This window comes from Gekko japonicus, unplaced genomic scaffold (genome assembly GCF_001447785.1).
Source record: "Gekko japonicus isolate JY-2015 unplaced genomic scaffold, Gekko_japonicus_V1.1 scaffold6, whole genome shotgun sequence".
NCBI classification, from domain to species: Eukaryota; Metazoa; Chordata; class Lepidosauria; order Squamata; family Gekkonidae; genus Gekko; species Gekko japonicus.
In genome coordinates this window covers 1922679-1942231 of record NW_015166417.1, presented here as the reverse complement: position 1 = coordinate 1942231, position 19553 = coordinate 1922679, and the positions used below count along the sequence as shown (strand labels likewise).

General features: G+C 43.5%; 1 protein-coding gene across 2 annotated transcripts; it reads right to left on the bottom strand.

The window, feature by feature from the left end:
• Positions 1–5358: 5358 nt before the first annotated feature.
• DAPL1 (death associated protein like 1) lies at positions 5359–18764 on the bottom strand. 2 transcript variants are annotated; one of them, XM_015411572.1, is made up of 5 exons: positions 18565–18642; positions 14402–14587; positions 12073–12160; positions 9609–9669; positions 5359–6115 (listed from the first exon to the last, which is right to left on the bottom strand). In XM_015411572.1, exons 2-5 carry the CDS (start codon positions 14529–14531, stop codon positions 5996–5998), a joined length of 399 nt encoding a protein of 132 aa, XP_015267058.1. In that variant the 5' UTR covers positions 14532–14587; positions 18565–18642; the 3' UTR covers positions 5359–5995. The 2 variants fall into 2 exon arrangements, with proteins under 2 accessions (XP_015267058.1, XP_015267059.1); XM_015411573.1 differs by lacking the exon at positions 14402–14587 and having other exon boundaries at positions 18565–18764.
• Between the last annotated feature and the right edge of the window lie 789 nt (positions 18765–19553).

The window sequence follows — 19553 nt, the reverse complement described above, 5'->3', positions numbered from 1 at the left end:
GGCTCTGCAACTTACCTGGCTGCTTCTTGCTCCTTGTGGCCCGGGGCTGCTGGGAGCAGGGGGCGGGTCTTGTTGCAGGGGGAGAGCTTGTACCTGAATAAACCTTGGCCTTAAAGGTACCACTGGATTCCTTTGGATTGCTATCTGGGGGGGGGGGCTCTGCAACTTACCTGGCTGCTTCTTGCTCCTTGTGGCCCGGGACTGCTGGGAGCAGGGGGCGGGTCTTTACTGCCGGAGCTCCGGTCCTGTGCGCTCCTGCAGGAAATGATCCCTGACTACATGCATGAAGGAAATGCCAGGCAGTGCTGATTTCAGTGCCCAAACACATTGAATCAGCACCTCTAATCTCCACACTAGGGATGCCAGCCTTGAGGTGGGACCTGGGGATCCCCTGGAATCACAGCTCATCTCCAGTCTACAGAGATCAGTTCCCCTGGAGAAAATGGCAGCTTTGGAGGGTGGACTCTATGACATTGCACCCCACTGAGGTCCCTGTCCTCCCCACGCTGCATCCACAAATTCCCAAGAGTTTCCCAACCTGGAAACTCTACCCCCCCATCCTAGAGCTGCCAAGTGGGGGCGGGGAAAACCCCGCTTTGGAGGCCCGATTTCCGTCACAGCGGAATCAGGCCTCGGGGGAACTCCGCCCCCCAAAGCTGCATCACCAGAGGAACCATATGGTTCCCCCCCGACGATCTGGGCCACGCCCCCGACGTGAGCGATGTCGCATGTCACTTCCATTGATGTGCTGGCGGCGTGCGCACACATCCGGAGCTGGCTCCCGGACCCGTCGGAGCCTCCCCCGCCGGTGAGTTTGCAGGACTTGGCAACCCTACCCCATCCCCTGCCGGTGGCTGGGGGGGGGGGAGATCTGGCAGCTCTGCTCCATAGTCCACACTCAAATTGTGATCTTTGGATCACTTGGATCCCACCCATCCAAAATAACTGATGATGTGGTGTCAGAATGTAAGTATATGTAGCATAGTAAAAAGTCCTTGTTGTAAGAGTACGGTATCAGCCGTGAAGGCCTTAAAGAAGCTGAACCACAAAGTCAGAAGGGACCAAAAGTCTCTTATTTCAGTTCATAAGGCAAAGCTGTCAACCTGTCCCATATCACTTTTTGTTTAAAATGTATTGGGCTTTCAAGACAGATGTTAATCTACCAATAAACAAGACAGGGCAGTTGCACATAAATACATCAATTTCTGAGCTGTGTGCAGGAAAACGTGCACAGCGTTAGTTTTTTGTTTGTTTGGCCTAATGGTTTCTGCTTCCTACAAGGCAAAGAGCCTAAAAATATTTGCCTTTTCCCTTAAATGTTGCAGTCATACTTTGTTTCCTGAGCTGAAAACAACGATCAGGAAATTCCATTGGGCAATTTAGTGGACTTCAGCTTTTATAATTTGTAGTCATATGCTACCCTCTGGTGGCAAAAAATATTTAGCTATAACAGTCAGGCAATCATGAAAATAATGGCAAACTTTTACCTGGGTAAACCTTGAGTTTTGTGCTATACTTTTAAAAGATCAACAATCCAAATTGAAATATTGTATTTTCATAAATTCCTTTACCAGAGACTTGGAATGAATGCCAAAAGATAGAGTCCAGCTGTCTCCGTTATTGTATGACAACATGAGAGACAGCCAATGCGGTGGTTAGGAGTTTCAGACGAACATCTGCAAGATCCAGATCCCCACTTGTGTCATGGAAACTTACTGGGTGACCTTGGGCCAGTCACACTTGCTCAGCCTAACCTACCTCACAGGGTTTCTGTGAAGATAAAATGGAGGAGAGGAAAATGATGTAAGACTCTTGGGGCCCCACCAGTGTTCTCTTTAAACTGAGTTAGTGTGAGCTAGCTCACAGTTTTTTAGCCTCTGGCTCACACATTGTTGTCTTAGCTGAGGAAGGATGACTCCAGAGCAAACTAATTTATGCAGCAGCCAAATCGCTCGCTCACAACTTTAATGCCAGTAGCTCATGAAGTAGAATTGTTGCTCACAAGACTCCACAGCTTAGAGGGAGCATTGGTCCCCACTGGAAAGAAAAGCAGGGTACAAATGAATTTAAATAAATAAATGTGAAGGTTTTCTGCAAGACCACTGGGGGAAAGGAACTTGGCAGGGAAGCCCAATACTCTCAAGCCTATGAGCACTTTTAGAATGTGGAGAATGAGAAGTAGGTATCACCACTAAATGGCTGCCCTGGGAACCTGGGGTCAGTCACAAAATACAAACACCCTTCTATGATAAGTCATTTCCGAATGGGTGCTCCTGCAGACATAAATGTGATGCCTTCTGAGTTTTTCTGAAGCATCTCCTTTACCAGTGAGCTAGAAGAAAGCTAGGACTGGCTTTGGGGATGAAAACAAACGGGCACCAAAAAACCAATGGCAGACCCCCTGACGGCAGCCACGTTGGGGATGACTGAACTACCTATTTGGATGTCATTAATACTATTCTTTTACATGCAGGTACTAGGAAGAGATGTGGAAGATTAAATTGTGAAGCCAAAAACAAGTTATGTTTCTAAAGGCCTACCAAGAAAAGGCAGAACGGGTGCTAAGTTACACAGATAAAATCAAGCTGTTATAACTACTGTTAAGATTCAGTGTTAGCAATACATGGCTGAATGGCTGAATGAGGACTGGGAAATTAGTATTTCATTAGACGATTTTCAAATTGCATTCAGTGCAACCTTGGTCCTCAGGAACTTGTCCTCCGTGAGACCATCAAGAATAGTGGACCATTACTTCAGACAGTGGAGCTGCAGTGGCTCAAGTGGTTAAGACGCTGAACTGCAGGCTGTGGAAGGTCAGTAGTTCAGCAGTTCGAGACCTGGGTGCCGCATGATGGAGTGAGCTCCCATCTCTAGTTCCAGCTCCTGCCAACCTAGCAGTTGGAAAGCAAGAAATTGCAAGTAGTTAAAAAGGTACCACTTCGGTGGGAAGGTAACAGCGTTCCGTGTGCCTCGGCGTCTAGTCATGCCAGCCACATGACCACGGAAACATCTTCAGACAGCGCTGGCTCTTCAGCTTTGAAACGGAGATGAGCACCGCAACCCTAGAGTCGGATTCGACTGGCTTTCGAGCAAGGGAACCTCTACCTTTTTTTACTTCAGACAGTATGTCCTTCTGTTACTGATGTTCCCCTATAATGTGTAGATACAAAATGTTAGGGCATTCAAAGTGCCATAGAATGAGGCACGACACAGTTTCTTAGTATCTTTTATTAACAGAATATGCATCCTAGAAATTGCTGTAGGATCCTTTGCAATGTGAAGGGATAATCTGGCAGAAGCTTGGGAGGTTTTTTTTGGAGATGAAAGCATTTGGTGCAGACATAGTTTTCAGAATTTAGAATATATAATGAACTAAATAAAATGTGATCAGCCTGGATTTATGTAACAAAAGCTTATGCTATAACAATTGTGGTTAATATTGTTAATACAATTTGTTAGTACCCTTAATACAATTTGCAACAGCTTGGGGTTTTTTACATTGGTAATTGATGATGTAGCTTACAATTAAAAAAATCATAACATCACAAAAGACCCTATTTAGGAAATTATATGCTGCCTCTCCAAATACAAGGCTACATACAGTTTACTGGTATAATGTGAAGCAAAACTGATTTAGGATATTTCTATGCCACCTCTTCAGAGACAAAGCAACCTACAAATAAAAATAATACCAAAAATATTTAAACCAAACAAGTCCTTAAAATGAATTTTTTCCAACTTTTGTATGGATTTACTTCATAAAATTGAAGAGTCAGGCAAAAAGAGCATCGTAGAAAATGGTTTAATGAAATATATTCATATATAACATGGAATATAGAAATAAACTTGTGCCTATTCTTCTACTAAACATATAGGGCAAAAAACAACTGTGAGCAATTTCAGTTATATAAGGTTTGACTGACAGAATGTAGCAAAAGTTAGATTTTGGTATGAATATGCAGACAGAAATATGACAGTACAAAGGTATCTTGCAGAGTACTGAAAAGCATACCAAGTGACCCTGGTAAATGGTCAGAAAATGTTTAAGGCACGGGACGTGTGGCTGGCCTGTTATCAAACTGGAAGTGTCAGAGTCATGATGAGCACTGATAAAATGAAGAGGTACAGTATTGTAAGGTTGAGACGAGCTCTGAAGGCAAGGGCATTTTAAGATTCAGTGTTTCACTGTGAAAATTCTAGCAAGTCCTGTGAAGAGTACAAGAATTCTGGCTTCTGGAATTTTGTGAGCAAGTGTAGTGTATTGACTTGCATATCTATTTAAATGAACCGCTGAAGGTTTTTGCTAACTTTCATTGCCTAATAATTTGCAAAGTCCATTGATTTTATGGTTCACACTACCTTACATTAGTCATGGCTTTTGGCATTTCCCCCATAAAGATTGTCTGTGAATAGCCAACAGGAGATGCTTGTGACTTCCTCAAGTTCTACCTATTCATGGTGTTACTCTTAAGTACACATAAAATTCCATATATAAAAATGTTCAGTTTTGGAATTGTCAGGAAAAAGCATCTGAATGTAACTTCCCAGTAGGAAAATACAGACCAACATAAAAACCTGTCTGTGAGATCTGACCTGTGCAAATTAATTCATGTACTAAACTAATTACATTAAAGCCATGACAGCAATTCTTTAAATTTAAAGGAGACAGGTTTCTCATATGATCACTGCTACCTGTCCAGAACAATGCAATATATGCATTTACCAAGGACTGAATACTGGCAGAAAAAGGAGAAACTGGCATTTCTTTACACACTCAAAGCCACCATTCTAACAGGTCAACACTAAAATCACAGCCATAGCATTACCATGGATTTCTGGAAAGGACAAGGATTAAGGTGGCCAAGTACATTCCAATTACAGTATATTAATCAGCAAACCCATGCAGCATTACCATATAGGACTAAGAAAGATTTATACATGGAGCACACTATAAGCCGAGCTTCTTCCCGTATTTAAGATACTACTGCCTTTCCACAAATAAGCAACCACTGACTGCCCTCTGTGATTAGTGGAAGTGTCTTCAGGTCAAAAGGTATCATTTTCCTGGGTAGGAGTGAACCCCAGCACACAGATATATCGTGTATCTGCCTATACAAGACATTCTGGTCTGGTGTATGAGGAGCAGCCAACCCATGAAGACCAACAGTACAAACACAATCCTCCTGCTAGGCATAGCTCCCGTGTTTTCCTGAAAGAGGCAGTGCTTTGATTTTACTCTTCACCTATCACACTGAATCCTGATTTTTCAGAGTTCTGGTTCACAGTATTGAAGCTGAAAAAATCTATGCATTATCCTTTACACACAACATGGTGACCATGCATACTGGGAGGATCTCCACATAGCTCCACATGTCTCCAGGGGCCTTATGAACTGGTTCAGATCATGCAAAAGATACCCTATACCAAGATAGATAAACTGATGATCACGAAGAAGCTGATATTTTTCAAATGATGCTAAGAAAGAGAGGAATTAGGAAAGTTTAGTAACTGTCCTGCTTTCCCCCACATTTTCAGATGTAATGCCATTTATGCTTCCAGGCATGGTACATGTATCCTACCAGTATCTCCACGCAGTTTCTGGTTTTGCTGCCTGTCCGGTACTTAAAAAGGAGGCAGGTTATGAATTTCCAGTCAAGCTGCCACGTAGCTGGTGAACTGCATCTGGCTTTGTGACTGATAAGAAGTGTGACACGCCTTGCCTCTCTTAAGAATACTGCTCAAAGAAATGGCCCATCTATTCCAAGCTGCAACACCCAGGAGGCTTTGGGAACAATTACATGAGAAAGTCTTATTAATCTCCTCTTGGAAAAAAAAACACAAAGAAAAAAATTGCAGAATGTACACAGATTTTATTGCCTGAAAAATACGAATTAGAAGCTGCAGAAGACATTTGGTCCATTTACTGCTTGCTTAGCTAAGTGCTGTTTTGTTAAGAGCAAGTCTGTCAGATATATGAATATTTTACTCTACATATTTAACATTTCCGAGGCTGCTGAATAATGCACATTCTTTTGGGCGGTATAATCTTTTCCAGAGTAGGCCGTGGCTTTTGATGCGCTCCTTGTGTGGCTGCTGCTGGGAATTTCTGCCTGAGCTGTAAGATAAAAAAGGAAAATTCTTCGAGCAAGAACAAAACCCCTCCCCACTATAAATCATAAGCATTAAAATCCAACCTGGCACAAGAGACATCTTTATTAGACTTCTTCAATAGTGTATCTAAAGCTGTTCGTAGCATTCATTAAATAAAATAGTTCCATTCAAAACCCCGGAATTCAAAAGCTAATCATAAGATAAATGGACCCATGAGGAGAGGGGGAGAAAGAACAGATAAAGTGCGGAATGTTAAAATTCTGGGTCCCCCCAAACAAAACTAAAAATGGAGATAGTTTAATCACACTGAATGCCTCCACATGCAGCAACTATAAGCCAAGGAAGGCAGCAGCATCAGTTACGTCCTCCTTTTCTTATCCTGGTCCTCTCACACAAGACAGTTCATATTACTACGCTCGGATGCTTCCTATTCTGATTTACCCTCCAGTGCGTAAGCACTGCTCTGCCCCCCTTCATACATCACAGAAGCACCCCCAGGACAACACACCATTCTATGGTGTTAACCACAGCCCTTTTACACCTTATCTAGATGTGCAGCTCACGATGTGTGTCCCAACCGCATCTCATAGCCTGGGTGGCATCAACTCTGCAAGTCCTAGCTCAAAGGGCGATAGTCTGAGCTCTCTTTAAAAGATAAGGAAGGATGCTTTGCTGTGACGCAGACTCTACACTGCCTATTTCTGTGCTACGTGACCTCATTATTGGCAGCAGATTCTAGAGCCAGCAGCCACTGATTCCCCTGCTCCCGTCACACTTCCAGACTGCTCTAGCAGCAGTGCTCCTTCTCATTTCTGACTGACCACAGTGCAAACCCTATGCGGGTATTCCTTGTAGGTCGACAGCAATTCACCCATGACAGAAACAACATTCCAGGACATCCCTCTCCAGTGAATTGTGCCTTTTCTCCCATGATAAGCCTTGTAGAGCCTCAAAACCACAGAAATCAAACTAAGGACCTCTCTACACTCTAAATGAATTAGTCACTCAAACCCCCTTATAAGCCATCTCTTTGCAGGCCAAACACTAGTGTTGACATGACAAAACATAGCAGTCAAGAGTGGGTAGCACAGAAGTTGCACCACACTTATTGATGCCTTAGGAATGACCCTTGCTATCCACACGGCTGCATTCCAGGCATCTCTGCAGAATAAAAATGGCCATTTTGACTACGGACAAGATTTCACTTTCTCCAGCAAACATACTGCTGTTTGAGTGCTTAGAAATTACAGTTTGCCCAGAACATAAATGCTTTTATAAGAGAAGACTGCAAACAATAAAACAGATTCTGTGAATTTGCTGAACTACAACTACGTTGCCTGGGATCTCAGTGTAGGCCTGATCTATCCATGCAGCCAATTTATTTAGAATATTTGTATCTCACTTTTCACCCTTAAGGGTCACAAAGCAGCTTATAAATAAAAGAAAAATGTAAGCCAAGACAAACAGACAATATGTCTCGGGTCTGCTGAGATTCAACAGATGGTTCATTCAACACACTGGATGCAAGCCACAAGCTAAGAGCCTGTTTATTTGTACCCACTGGGGACCCAAAGCAGCGTACAACACTGTTTCTCATAACAACAACATGAGATAGGTTAGACTGAGGGACAAATGACTGGCTCAAGATCAACCTGCAAGCTTCCATAGCAGAGTGGGGACTTAAACCTGAGATCCAAGTCTGCCACGGTGACCATTAACTATGCCACATTGGCTCTCCCAGTGCTAGATCACCTATGACTTCTTCCTGCAGTGAGATTTTATACTAAGGACTGAAAGGTGTTACATGCCACCACCTTAAATCTGAGGTGGTCCATTCAGCTGCCTCAGGGCTTTTATTGCACCATTTGATAGAGTTGCCAGCAATGCTCCCTCTAAGCTCTGGAGTCCTGTGAGCAAAAATTCTACTTTGTGAGCTACTGGCATTAAAGTTGTGAGCAGGTGATTTGGCTACTCCATAAGCTGGTTTGCTCTGGAGCCATCCTTCCTGAGCTAAGACAAAAACGTGTGAGCCGGAGGGTAAAAAACTGTGAGCTAGCTCACAGTAACTCAGCTTAGAGGGAACACTGGTTGCCAGGTCCCCCAGTAGGGCAGGGGATCCCCTGGTTTCAGGTGCTCCTCTCTACCCTCCCACCAATTACTCCTGCAGGGAGGGAAGAAACCAGAAATAAACATGAGAGCCAGTATGGTGTAGTGGTTAAGTGTGCGGACTCTAATCTGGGAGAACCAGGTTTGATTCCCCACTCCTCCACTTGCACTTGCTGGATGACCTTGGGCAAGCCATAGTTCTGGCACAGCTGTTCTTGAAAAAGAGCAGTTTCTGTCAGAGCTCTCTCAGCCCCACCTACCTCACAGGGTGTCTGTTGTGGGGAGGGGAAGGGAAAGGAGTTTGTAAGCTGCTCTGAGACTCTGAGTGAAGGGCAGGGTATAAATCCAATCTCCTCTTCTTCTACATCACCCAAAAGTGACATAGGCACATCAATGATGTTGGGGGACGACACTCTGTTTTGGGGGCAAAACTCTATGGTTAGAAGCTAATTCTACCATAGAGTTTTTCCCACAAACCAGAGTGTCGCCCCCGATGTCCTCCATGTGCTTACGTCACCCAGAGGTGACATAGGCATGTCACACTTCTTCCCTCCCCTCTCCCGGAGCCTTCTAGTAAGTCCCCCGCCAGCTTGTCCAACCCATCTGGCAACCCTACTACTTGGTTGAATATGTAGGCCAAGCCTAAAAGCTTATTATGGAGATGACTGAAACAGAAGAATATGCACTCTACCTCCCCTTGAAGACATCCATAACCTTATGGCCAGAACCTTCAGTTTAAGCAGCAGCAACTCCCTCGAATTCAGGTCAGCCATTTATCCTATTACTAAAGGGGCAAATTGTGCCTCCGGCCAACCCCACAGCAGCTGCTTCTGAAATATTAGCCACCAAGCTGTTTTAAACAGTCACTCTGGAATCCACATTCTTCTTTCCCTTCTGTGATTGCTGTGTATAGATGAGAAAGGCAGAAGACAAAGACTGGGGGTAGGAGTTAGCTCAACAGGGCAACTGCATCTGCTGCCTGAAACAGAGCAGCAAAATTAAATCCTGTTGCAACATTTCAGTATTTCAGAAGCCCCAATAAGGATTAGTCCTATTTATTCATATTGAGAACACAGGAAACATCCTGTGGAGATCTTAAATGTAGAGCACAGCTTGAGAAGTACTGGAATTATTAGAAGTCATGTTCCAGCATGTTGTGCATCGGATGAAAATAGCATTCCAATACTTTTCAAGCTAAAGGCAGCTTTAAGTGCTTCTTTATACCTCTCCTCACATGGCAAAAAAAAAGAGGGGATGAAGGGGAAGTTGTTATTTCCTACCATACTCAACACATTTCTTTTAGCACCTGTTCAGATACAGTTCTTCTGTGTATGCATGAATTGTTCAAACAGATTCATAATCAAGTGTTAAGTCTACTCATGTGTACTTACTTTCTCTAATGCATCTGCTAACAAGACACTCATGCTTTGCATTTTTGCAATGCTAACCGCACTGTGAAAGAGAAAGAAAAGGGTTAAGCCAGGAGTTTGGTCATTAAAAAAAGAGAGAGAGAGAAAGAACAGAATAAAGAGATCCTTCATGTTTACTAACTAATGCTCCCCCCATCCAATCTGCACTGTAGTTCTGATTGTGCAATTCATTGGTGTTCATCAGTGTTCTGTACAAGGGAAGTCACAGTGGGAACTCTGCTGATCAACCATACCGAAGGTACAAGTTACAGGAGGAGCCAGGTGAGGGATTCTCCACCCCACCCATCACAATCTGATCCTACAGTAAATTTGGAGGTGGGGATTTTTATTTTGGAGAATATTTTGGCCAGCAACAGGAGGCAAGGCATTACTGTTCTGCTGGTAGAAACACCTTCTGTTAAAGGATTTACCATGGGATCCAAGCCAATGTCTAAAATCAATGACTGCAACAAGTTAAAAGTGAGAAGAAAAGCCACTGGGTAATTCAGACTCTCTGCAAGTACAATGGCCCCTGCCACACGGCAGGGAAAACACGAGGCGAAGCGCGGCTAAAGAGAGCTGCATCAAAAAAGATACGCGCGGGCGAGATCCCATGGATCCCGTGCACCGCGCGCTGTTGCTCCCCGGCACGATCACATGCCGGGGAGGAAGTGTCGGAGGCAAGGGGGAGGCCACCGAACTGCGCATGCTCAAGCATGCACAGTTTGGGCCGGAGGCCGGGATGTGCCGCTGCAAGGACGCGCGGCCGATCCCACAGCCGGTTTGAGCCGCTCCACTTCGCATGAACCACCCAGGTAGGTGGTTCTTTTTAGAGCGGGTTTTCGCGCGGAAGAGACAGATTGGGGACGGACAGGCAACGATTCCCAGATGTTGCCGTGGGATCGCGCCCGTTTGATCCGCCCCCGTTCTGTCTCGCTCCCGGACCAAAACCCCTCGTATGAACGGGGCCTACATTGACTTCAGGATAGATAAAAACCATCCTTTGTCATACTTGTTGCTGAAATGGGGGAAAAGCCCAAGACACATTTATAGAGACTCTTCTATGCCTTCATTATTACTATACAAGGTACCTGTTCTTACCTATTCTGGGAGAAGAGGCTGACTCAAACTTTTGTTTCACCTATTGAAGATGTTAGCATATCAGGACTAAAATCAAGAGTTATCTCAGGATAACCAGCAGTTTCGTAACTTACAAATTTATACAGAGACCAAAGATTATTTAAACAAGACAACTTTAAAGATATGCTGATTTAAATCAAATCCCCCAATATTTATTTTATTTTTTGTGGTTTTGGAGAAAAATGAGATTTTTCAGTGCTGCCCTTATGGGCAGCTGCTTAAGATTTCCAAGAAGTGTTATAACATTTATTTTGAATTTCTTAGGCAGTACCTCTCTGAGAAGAGCAAAACCTTATATCATTGTCCTGAGGATTTTGCCCTTTATGTTTTACTCAGCTATCACCACCATTGCCACAACACTCTGCAAGACCAGTTACCACATACTTATCCTGCTAAGATATGAACTACAAAAGCTACAAAGTCTGCAATCCTAGGCACGCTTAACTTCATTCTGAGTATACGTATCTATTGATTGCACTGTCAGTGACCAAAGTCTGGGGCAACTACAGGATAATCTGGCGCTTTGCCTCAAAGTTCTAAATCCCTACAACTCATGTCTGTGGTTATGGTTCCTGATCACCCGCAAAGAAATTGTCCTGTCCCTTTAATAGAGGGTTAAAATGGGGTGTTTTACCAGGTGATATTATTTACTCCATGCCACAAAGAGCTTCAGTTGCCCATCTCTACACATCAAGCCTCTATTAAAGAGAGAGGACATTTTTTTCCCCTCCAGGCTTGTTAGCTACCTTATCAGTGGCTGAACTGCTGTGATGCCATGGAAGATTCTAGCTACTGTGGGAATCAAAACTGGTAACAGGATCACAACCCAATTTGTGAAGGATCAATTCCATTGGCTCTGAAGCCTCACACAGGGCCTAGGGACAAGTGAAACTACGCAGGCAGCGAGACAGAACACCTCAGTGCTAACAGTTGTTAGAATGCCAAGATAAACAGAACACCAGAGGCAACAGGGCAAACAGAGAGCAGACTGGGAAAATGGCTGTGACAGTATAGCATTTTACCTTGCTGGACAACTTAAACTTCTGGTTACTTCTACAGCCACAGTGCCTTTCTGATCAAAGAAAGTATATAGCCAGACTTGCATTTTCTACAGAGTTCTGCTTTTTTTAAAAAAAACCTTTCCAATGCATGCTTTTTTTTAGCACTGAAGGTACTGTGTTACCTTTTCCTCATTTACTTTCATTTACTTGCCATTGTAGTATAGTGATTGTATGGTTCACGTTTGGAGGACTGCTTTCTCACTGAACTCTTAACACAAACATACAAGTCTCAACAATCCACATACCTGGTCCTTTCTCTCCCATGGACTTTGGGATTCCTTTCAGCAGCTGTATTCTCCAGTTTCTTAGAAACTCTCATACCTCCAGCTTTGACTATAGGAAATATATATGAAAACAAGATAAGGTATTTCACAAGCAACTGGTCTTTCGTTGGTTATGTAAGAGAGATATAGTCAAATGCTCAGAAAGACAGATGGAATATAGAGCATAATCCTCAAGTCTTCTACTTTGCAGCATTTGAACTTCCCTTTCCACATATTCTGGGGCACATCAGATCTTACGGTACAGTTTTCAAGCAGTCAAACACGGACTCTTGCATATCTTTTTGTTTTGCAGGCTGGTTAATGCTGGATGTGCGTGTTACAATCCATAAAAGCAAACTCTTCTTTATAATCTCTCAAAACCACTTACCTGCGATACTATATTATGTGGCTGTAGTGCAGACCACCTTCACAACCACATAGCCAGGACTGATCATCGGGGGGATGTTTCAAATACGAAAAACCTGTGCAACTGTGATATTTATACAGGTACCATTCCACAGGGATACAGTAACCTCCAAGTAGCCTGATAGTGTGTGTGAAGGCCTGAATTAGTGAAAGTGATAACAAATCATCTTGCTGAGGCTTATTCAAAAAAATTTAAGTTACTTTAGCATGAAAATATGAACTCTGCCTTTAGTTTCTTACTTAGTCAAGAATTCAAAAGATAGGGGGGGGGATGTTTAGGAAAAAATGTTTAGTTCTCTTTGAAATATCCTGGGCCTTGATAGATTTTTACTCCAATTCTGAAACTGCTTTACAAGTATAAAAAACAAAAGCATATAAATACAACAAAAAGTAATCTGAGATACTCAAGGATACCATGAGCATTTTGTTGTGTGATGTCTTCAAGTTGTTACAATTTCAGTTTTGAGCACTCTGCACATAATTTATCTACTACAGGTAGTCCAGAATAAAAGTGTCCTCCTTATTGTCTCTCTGAAGATGCAGAAATCCTATCATACATTTGCATTCTATTAACTGTCAATTAGGTCCTGTTAACATGCTTGTCAGTCACAAACCAATTAGCACCAATTAAGGTACAAATGACCTAGCAACAACAATTTAAGTGTTCAGCAATGTCAAACAGACGCAGCTTTAAAAGCATGTTAAAATACTTCGGATAAAACTGCCCAAAATTTTGCTAGATTTTTAAAGTGTCAGGCTAAGAGGTGGAACAGGGCTTGGGTGATGTTACCTCACTTAAAGCATAGTTGCAACTGGGTTCAATCTGTGCAAAGGCAATACGTTCTCTTAAAATTATAGCGAGAAGTACAGAAATAGCCCAAGTTATTTATTAAACAATTTATAACCAGCCTTTCCTCTTGTTCAAGGTGGCTTACAACAATAGTTAAAACAATAGTTAAAACACCCCAGTCTGAAACCAAAGCTAAAATTTTTGTTGTTGTTCAGTCACACAGTCGAGTCCAACTCTTCGCAACCCCATGGACCAGATCCCGCCAGGTCCTCCTGTCTTCTGCCGTCCTCCAGAGTTTGCTTTATTTCATGTCCGTTGCATCCATGACACTGTCTAACCATCTCATCCTTTGCTGTCCCCTTCTGTCCCCTTCTTCTTTGACCTTCAATCTTTCCCAGCATCAGGGTCTTCTCCAGTGAGTGCTCCCTTCTCATTTGGTGGCCAAAGTATTTCAGCTTCAGTTTCATTATCTGGCCTTCCAGGGAACGGTCAGGGTTGATTTATTTTAGGATTGACTAATTTGATCTCCTTGCAGTCCAAGGGACTCTCAAGAGTCTTCTCCAGCTAAAATAACAAGCCCCAAATCCCTCTCCCCTTAAAAGATGCCTGGTATTCAACCCCTCTCAAAAGCCCTAGCAAACAGGCAGGCCTTGCAGCACCTCTTGAAGATCTCCAGGAACTGGGGCCCTTCTTACCTCTTCAGGGAACCCATTCCATAGAGTTGGAGCCACAATAGAAAAAAAACCAGGCTCTGCCGATGCTAGACACGCCACCTGAAGTGGAAATTTATATACACTAAGTGGGATAAGAACTGTAAAGGGTTAAAGGAAAAGTTTCACAGAACAAAGATTTTTGAGCTAATACTGTACTACATAACTATTCTTGAAGAAAGTTCTAGGTGTACAGGGCAGATGAGTAAAGATGGAATACAGATTTCATTAGGCATTCAGCCTTCATTGAATTCGATGGGCTTAGAAGGGTGTAACCTTGTTTAGAATTGCACTGCAAATATGTAAAGCTTGTCTTTAGTATTCATCTTGCGCAAGAGTCTGCAGTTCTTTCTGGCTTTGATCTATTAATGGTATAATTAGTCACCTAAGGTTTTAATCAAGATTAAAATTAATCTGCGCAACTGAGAGTAAGAAACTCCATTAGTGTTCTTGGAAGGACATGTGTGAAGACCACTGACAATCAGGACACGTCTTGTTCCCTGTATCATCAGCATCAGCAGGAAGGCGGGATTTTTGCTTCTAAGTTCAGCAACCTTCTTCCATCAGAGGTCTGTAAAGAAAACCACATCTCTTGTGAGGTTCCAAATGTGATCTTTCCCAGAAGGATTGATTTGAAGTTCCATTGGACTTTTTTGTATATCCAGTTCTTAACTGTTCAACTGTGAGGATTTAACCCTAATTTTAGATATTGTTTGGTGCCTTTGGAAACTGCTCCCCATACCTATAAAAGTGGCATAAGCATGTTAATGATGAATAATTATTTTTCAATGTCCCCTTTGGTATAGTGCAATTACTAAAATGCAGTTCAGAAATCCTTGGTTTGAACCTAGTTTCCGCCATGGCATGTCAATCACCTGAGGGTAGCAATACATTCAACATGTAGTTCTGAAATCTTTTTCACAGACTTAAAAAAATATTGCGGAGCCTGCAATGGGAAGTGCGTGGAGGAGGGGGAGAGCAAGAGAGATCAAACTTTTAAAGATTAAACTTATATATTGCCTTCATTTATACCTGGCCTTTATCCCCAAGTGGGACTTAAAGCTGCTTATGTAGTTCTCCTCTCCTCCGTTTTATCACCACAACAACAATGTGAGTGAGGCTAGGTGGAGTCCAAGGTGCCATGAAGCGTGCTGAGTGAGCTTTAGAATTTTGGGAACCTGGATCTGTGCTCTAACCACCACCCTGTGAATTACCTTCTCCACTGGTCTTCCCCATTAAACTGAAGCCCCAGTAACAGCACTATAATGTTGGTATAAGGATCACAGAACTAAATGCAACGTGCAATTCCATCCCCAGACACTTCTGTCTTAGTTCGCACTTCTCTGAAATACAGAGATGATATTGACCTGTTTTATATGGATTACCGCAAATTAATGTTACCAGAGGGCTCTGAATATTTTAAAATTTTATATAAATGCCAGTTATTATTTACTCACTGCTATATAACCCAGCAACTCTGCTCCCTCTGCAAAATTTGATAATAAAGATTGCGTTTTTGAGTGAAGCCACTACTATATACCAGCTTTAGATTTAAAAATCCAATGATAAAGCAATCTGTGTGATATTTCTTCTTATCCAACTTGGCTGGCATCTGAAACTCACAGTGCAACACTGAAGTCAGTGTCAATATGCCTCAACTTCAACAATACTGATGGCCCTTGAACTTGCTTATTTTGAAATGGATTTTAACATGTATAACCACAATAGACTACATCCTCAGAGTTGATGAAATATTGGATACAATCTTGCAAAGTGGAGCAAAGTTTTGTCTGTATGTTCTCACAATCTTCTTTTCACAATTTTCATAGGATATACATCTAACTCTCAACATGGCTTTATCTGGAGATACTTAAATCCAGAGACTAGAACCATGGACAAACAGTACAGATCTTTCTACAAACCTCAGAAAAGCCCCAGGTTTGAAGAAAAACCTGAACTATAAAAAAATACATTAGGGGCTAAACTCACCAAAATAACAGAAGCAATTACAAAACAAATGCCATCAGTAGCCATTGCTAGGCAACCACAACAGTATTGCAAAGCCTTCAAGCCTTGGTTTCTGTCAGTAAAAACAAAGGGGAAGGGGGAGGGTTCTTTCCAGGGCTGTTTCAGCCTTTCAGGTATGACTCATGATAGCAGCCACAGGTGACTTGCATCCTCCCTAACTTGAGTGACTCTCCCAGGCCCACCTGCTTGCCACTGTTAAACAGGATAGCCACAAACAACTTTAACACTAAGGGTTCCCTATTCTCTTTGACTGTTCAACAGGAGACACCCCATGAAAGGCAGTGTGGTGTAACAGTTATAGTTTCAGAGTAGGGTCTACATAGTATTGCCAGGCTGGAGGCAGCAACCCACAGGAGAAAATGGAGGGTTGGGGTCTGGGATACCAGCATTGCACCAGTATGCTTAAGCATGTTGCATCACTTCAGGTAAAAATTGGAAATTACACAACAGACGCTGTCATTTTGTAAAAACTCTAGTTTCACCATAGTGTTTTTGCCAAAGCTACAGCGTCTGCTGTATCGCTTCCAGTAAAATGTAAGCATCTGCGCATTCCTTTCCCTGCCCCATTTCCTCTTGCTGTATCAGGATGCCTGCTATCCCTAGATTTGGGAGACCCGAGTTTGAATCTCCATTCTGCTGTGGAAGTTCATTGGGTGCCCTTGGGTAACTTAACTATTCTCAAACCTACAAGGTTGTTTGAGGACAAAATGGAGTGGGGGCAAATGCTGTAATGGATCGCCATTGTGAAGAAAGGCAGTGTATAAGTAACATAAATAAATATAGCTTCAGAAGGGAGGGGGCAGATAAAAAGTAGGTAGGTGGGTAGGAAAAAGGAAGTGTGGAAAAGTTGCCAGGAGGAGGAAGCAGGAAACAGTGGAGGGGTGGGGAATACAGGAGAACGAGGTGCCATCCTGCAAGTCCTTGCGGGTTCTGCGCTGTGCAATTGGTCTGGCAGCCAACTCTGTGCAACTAGGGGGAGGGGAAAAGGAGACGCCTGCCACAAGCCTTTCTGGGTCCCCCACTTGTGGGCTCCTCCAATCTAATTATCTTTACTTGGAAGTCAATCACACTAATTTCAGTAGAACCTACTTCCAAGTAAGTATAGTTTCCTATTAGTTAAGCTATTGATTAAAACCCAAATCAATCTCCCATCAGCTGACAAATATAATCAGTTCGTTTGTCAGGAGAGAACCTTCCACCAAGGCCTGAGCTTTCCCTCCTCTCATCAGCCCCACCTCTGATTGGTTAGTTCTAAAAAGGAACTACTGCCTGGGGCTGTGTGCTTTACCCTTCAGAGACTCAGTAAGGCTAAATTGTACAGGCAAACCTATGAGTACCAGATTCTCTTGATTTGACGTATCAAGCTGGAAGCTAAATTGTACTGGGTTTGTGTTTTCAGGTCTGTGAAGTCACTCTGAGTCCTCCTTTGCAAGAGAAAAATATTTTGGATAAATAAGAATTCAAGTCCAGACAACTGTGTTTGCTTTTTTGAAGAACAGGCATAGCAGAAATAGATACGGATGAAAATCCATCATGCATTTGATAGTGGAGTTTCCCTCCCCCCACGCACCTTATTAACACCTGAGAAGTGAACATATATTTTGGCACAGGACGATCTCAGTCTCTCCAAGATAAAAAGGCATTTTATACATTCCAAGGCCCCCCCTCCCCAATCTGCAGAGTTACAGCTGAGCGTACTCCTTTAGCCAGAACAAACTTTCCCATGTTGTGCTTTGGATAATCCCCCAATGTCTCATATTGATAATTAGGATTTTTATAGTTAATGACCTTGACTTAACAGCCCATTCTGTAGACATAAAACTACTAAACCACAGCACTTGGCAACTTTTCATAAATTAGTGTTTTCTCACTTCTGGTCAGCTTCTCAAATACACGAACAACCACATGTTAATGTTTTTGAAGCCAGAAGATTATTTCCGGGGGGGGGGGGAGACCCGGTAGCATTACCAAGTTAGAAAGGAGCCCTGTTACGATTGCTCTTGGGGAATTGCCAATAGGAAGGAGCTCTAGCGGCGGGAATGGGCTTTGCCAAAACTAGCCCGTCACAGGAGTCTGTGATAAACAACACACACGTAACTGAGTGAGAGCATGTATTTGGAAGGGGTGCACAATTTCTAGTACGCCTGCAGAAATGCCTCGTCACACATCGAAAGGCATTTAAAGCGTGAAAGAAGAGCAGAGAAGAGGGAAAACAGAGCCCACTGGCAGCCAATTCGGAAAGGGGGTGGCGGCAGAAAAAAGAGGGCGCCGGTGAACTCCCTCAGCCTCAAGTCTTAACTTTCCCCCTAAAGCGTTACAGAACTTGTATTCTTTAGACACAGGACGGCTGACAGAAAACGAAAACAGAAAGTCAGCGCCTCACAAGGGGGGGGGGGATAACGTTCTTTCACTCCCAGCCTGCGCCATCTCCTTTTCGGAGGAAAGAGCAACGTCACGCTCAAACGCTACTACCCCAAATGTACCAGCGCCGCGCTCCCGACTCCCCACGAACCTGCTTACCTGCAGGGGAACGCCCCCCTTTCAAGGGGGAGGTCGGCACGGGTGCGTCGGGCTTCGTCAGCATGGCTGTCGTGAAAGGGAACACGTAAGAAACGACCACCACTCCCACCACAAGCCCTAAACACGACTATTTATCCCTCGGGAGCTGAGCGTTGTTCCTTTATTTCTCCACGGAGCAGAGAGGGCGGTGCTGCCCAGGGAAAGAGTTTTTGAGGCGGGGAAGGGAAGGGAGGGGAAGGGCTGGCGCTCTGGGAAAGGACGTCCGGGGAGGCGTGTCTGAAGAAGGGGCCTACAGGGAGTCTCACTTGAGTCGAGCCCCGGAATTTGTTGCCAGCGACCAAGCTCATTATAGAAAGAAAGTGGAAAAGACACAGTCATTACAAAGAGAGAGAGAGAGAGAGACGGCCCAAATGAGTGTCTGAATGTGATATGCACAATCCCCACAAATAAGTAGAGGAATTAGGGTTGCCAGTTCCAGGTTGGGAAATACCTGGAGATTTTGGTGGGAGGATGGAGCGTGAGGAGGGTGAGGGTCGGGTTGGGGGGGGTGGGGGTGGCTTCAATGAGGTATGACGCCATAGAGTCCATCTTCCTAAGGTGAACCGATCTTTGTTGCATGGAGATCTTCAGCCAACACCAGGAGGTTGGCAAACCTAAATTCGGAATGCAGTTTTTGGAATCCGAGGGAAAAGCATCCCGTGCCTATTTCCGGGAAAGTTTAGCCCCTTTAGATAAACATTAAGCGCTGCAGATATAAGAGATCTTGTGCCTGGATGAGAGTTGTCAAGTGGCAGTGCTTCCCACATTTTGGCCAGTTGTCAGAACAAAGACTGTAAGTCCAGGACAAAAATCTGGGGTGGCTATTGTGATTCCTTTACTCTCTATAAAGCTTTTTTTTTAAAAAAAATTGCATTATCCAGATGCAGACATTGTTTGCGCTCACCCACAAGCTGTTTCCTGTCAGAGGCCCAAAGCACTCTGCACAGGCT

Coding starts and splice junctions, on each gene's coding strand:
- DAPL1 (XM_015411572.1), bottom strand. CDS start 14,531: ATGCTGATGATACAGGGAACAAGACGTGTCCTGATTGTCAGTGGTCTT. Junction 12,161..14,401: donor AATCTTGATTAAAACCTTAG/GTGACTAATTAT, acceptor TATTTCCTATAG/TCAAAGCTGGAGGTATGAGA. Junction 6,116..9,608: donor TAGCAGATGCATTAGAGAAA/GTAAGTACACAT, acceptor TTTATCTTACAG/CTCAGGCAGAAATTCCCAGC.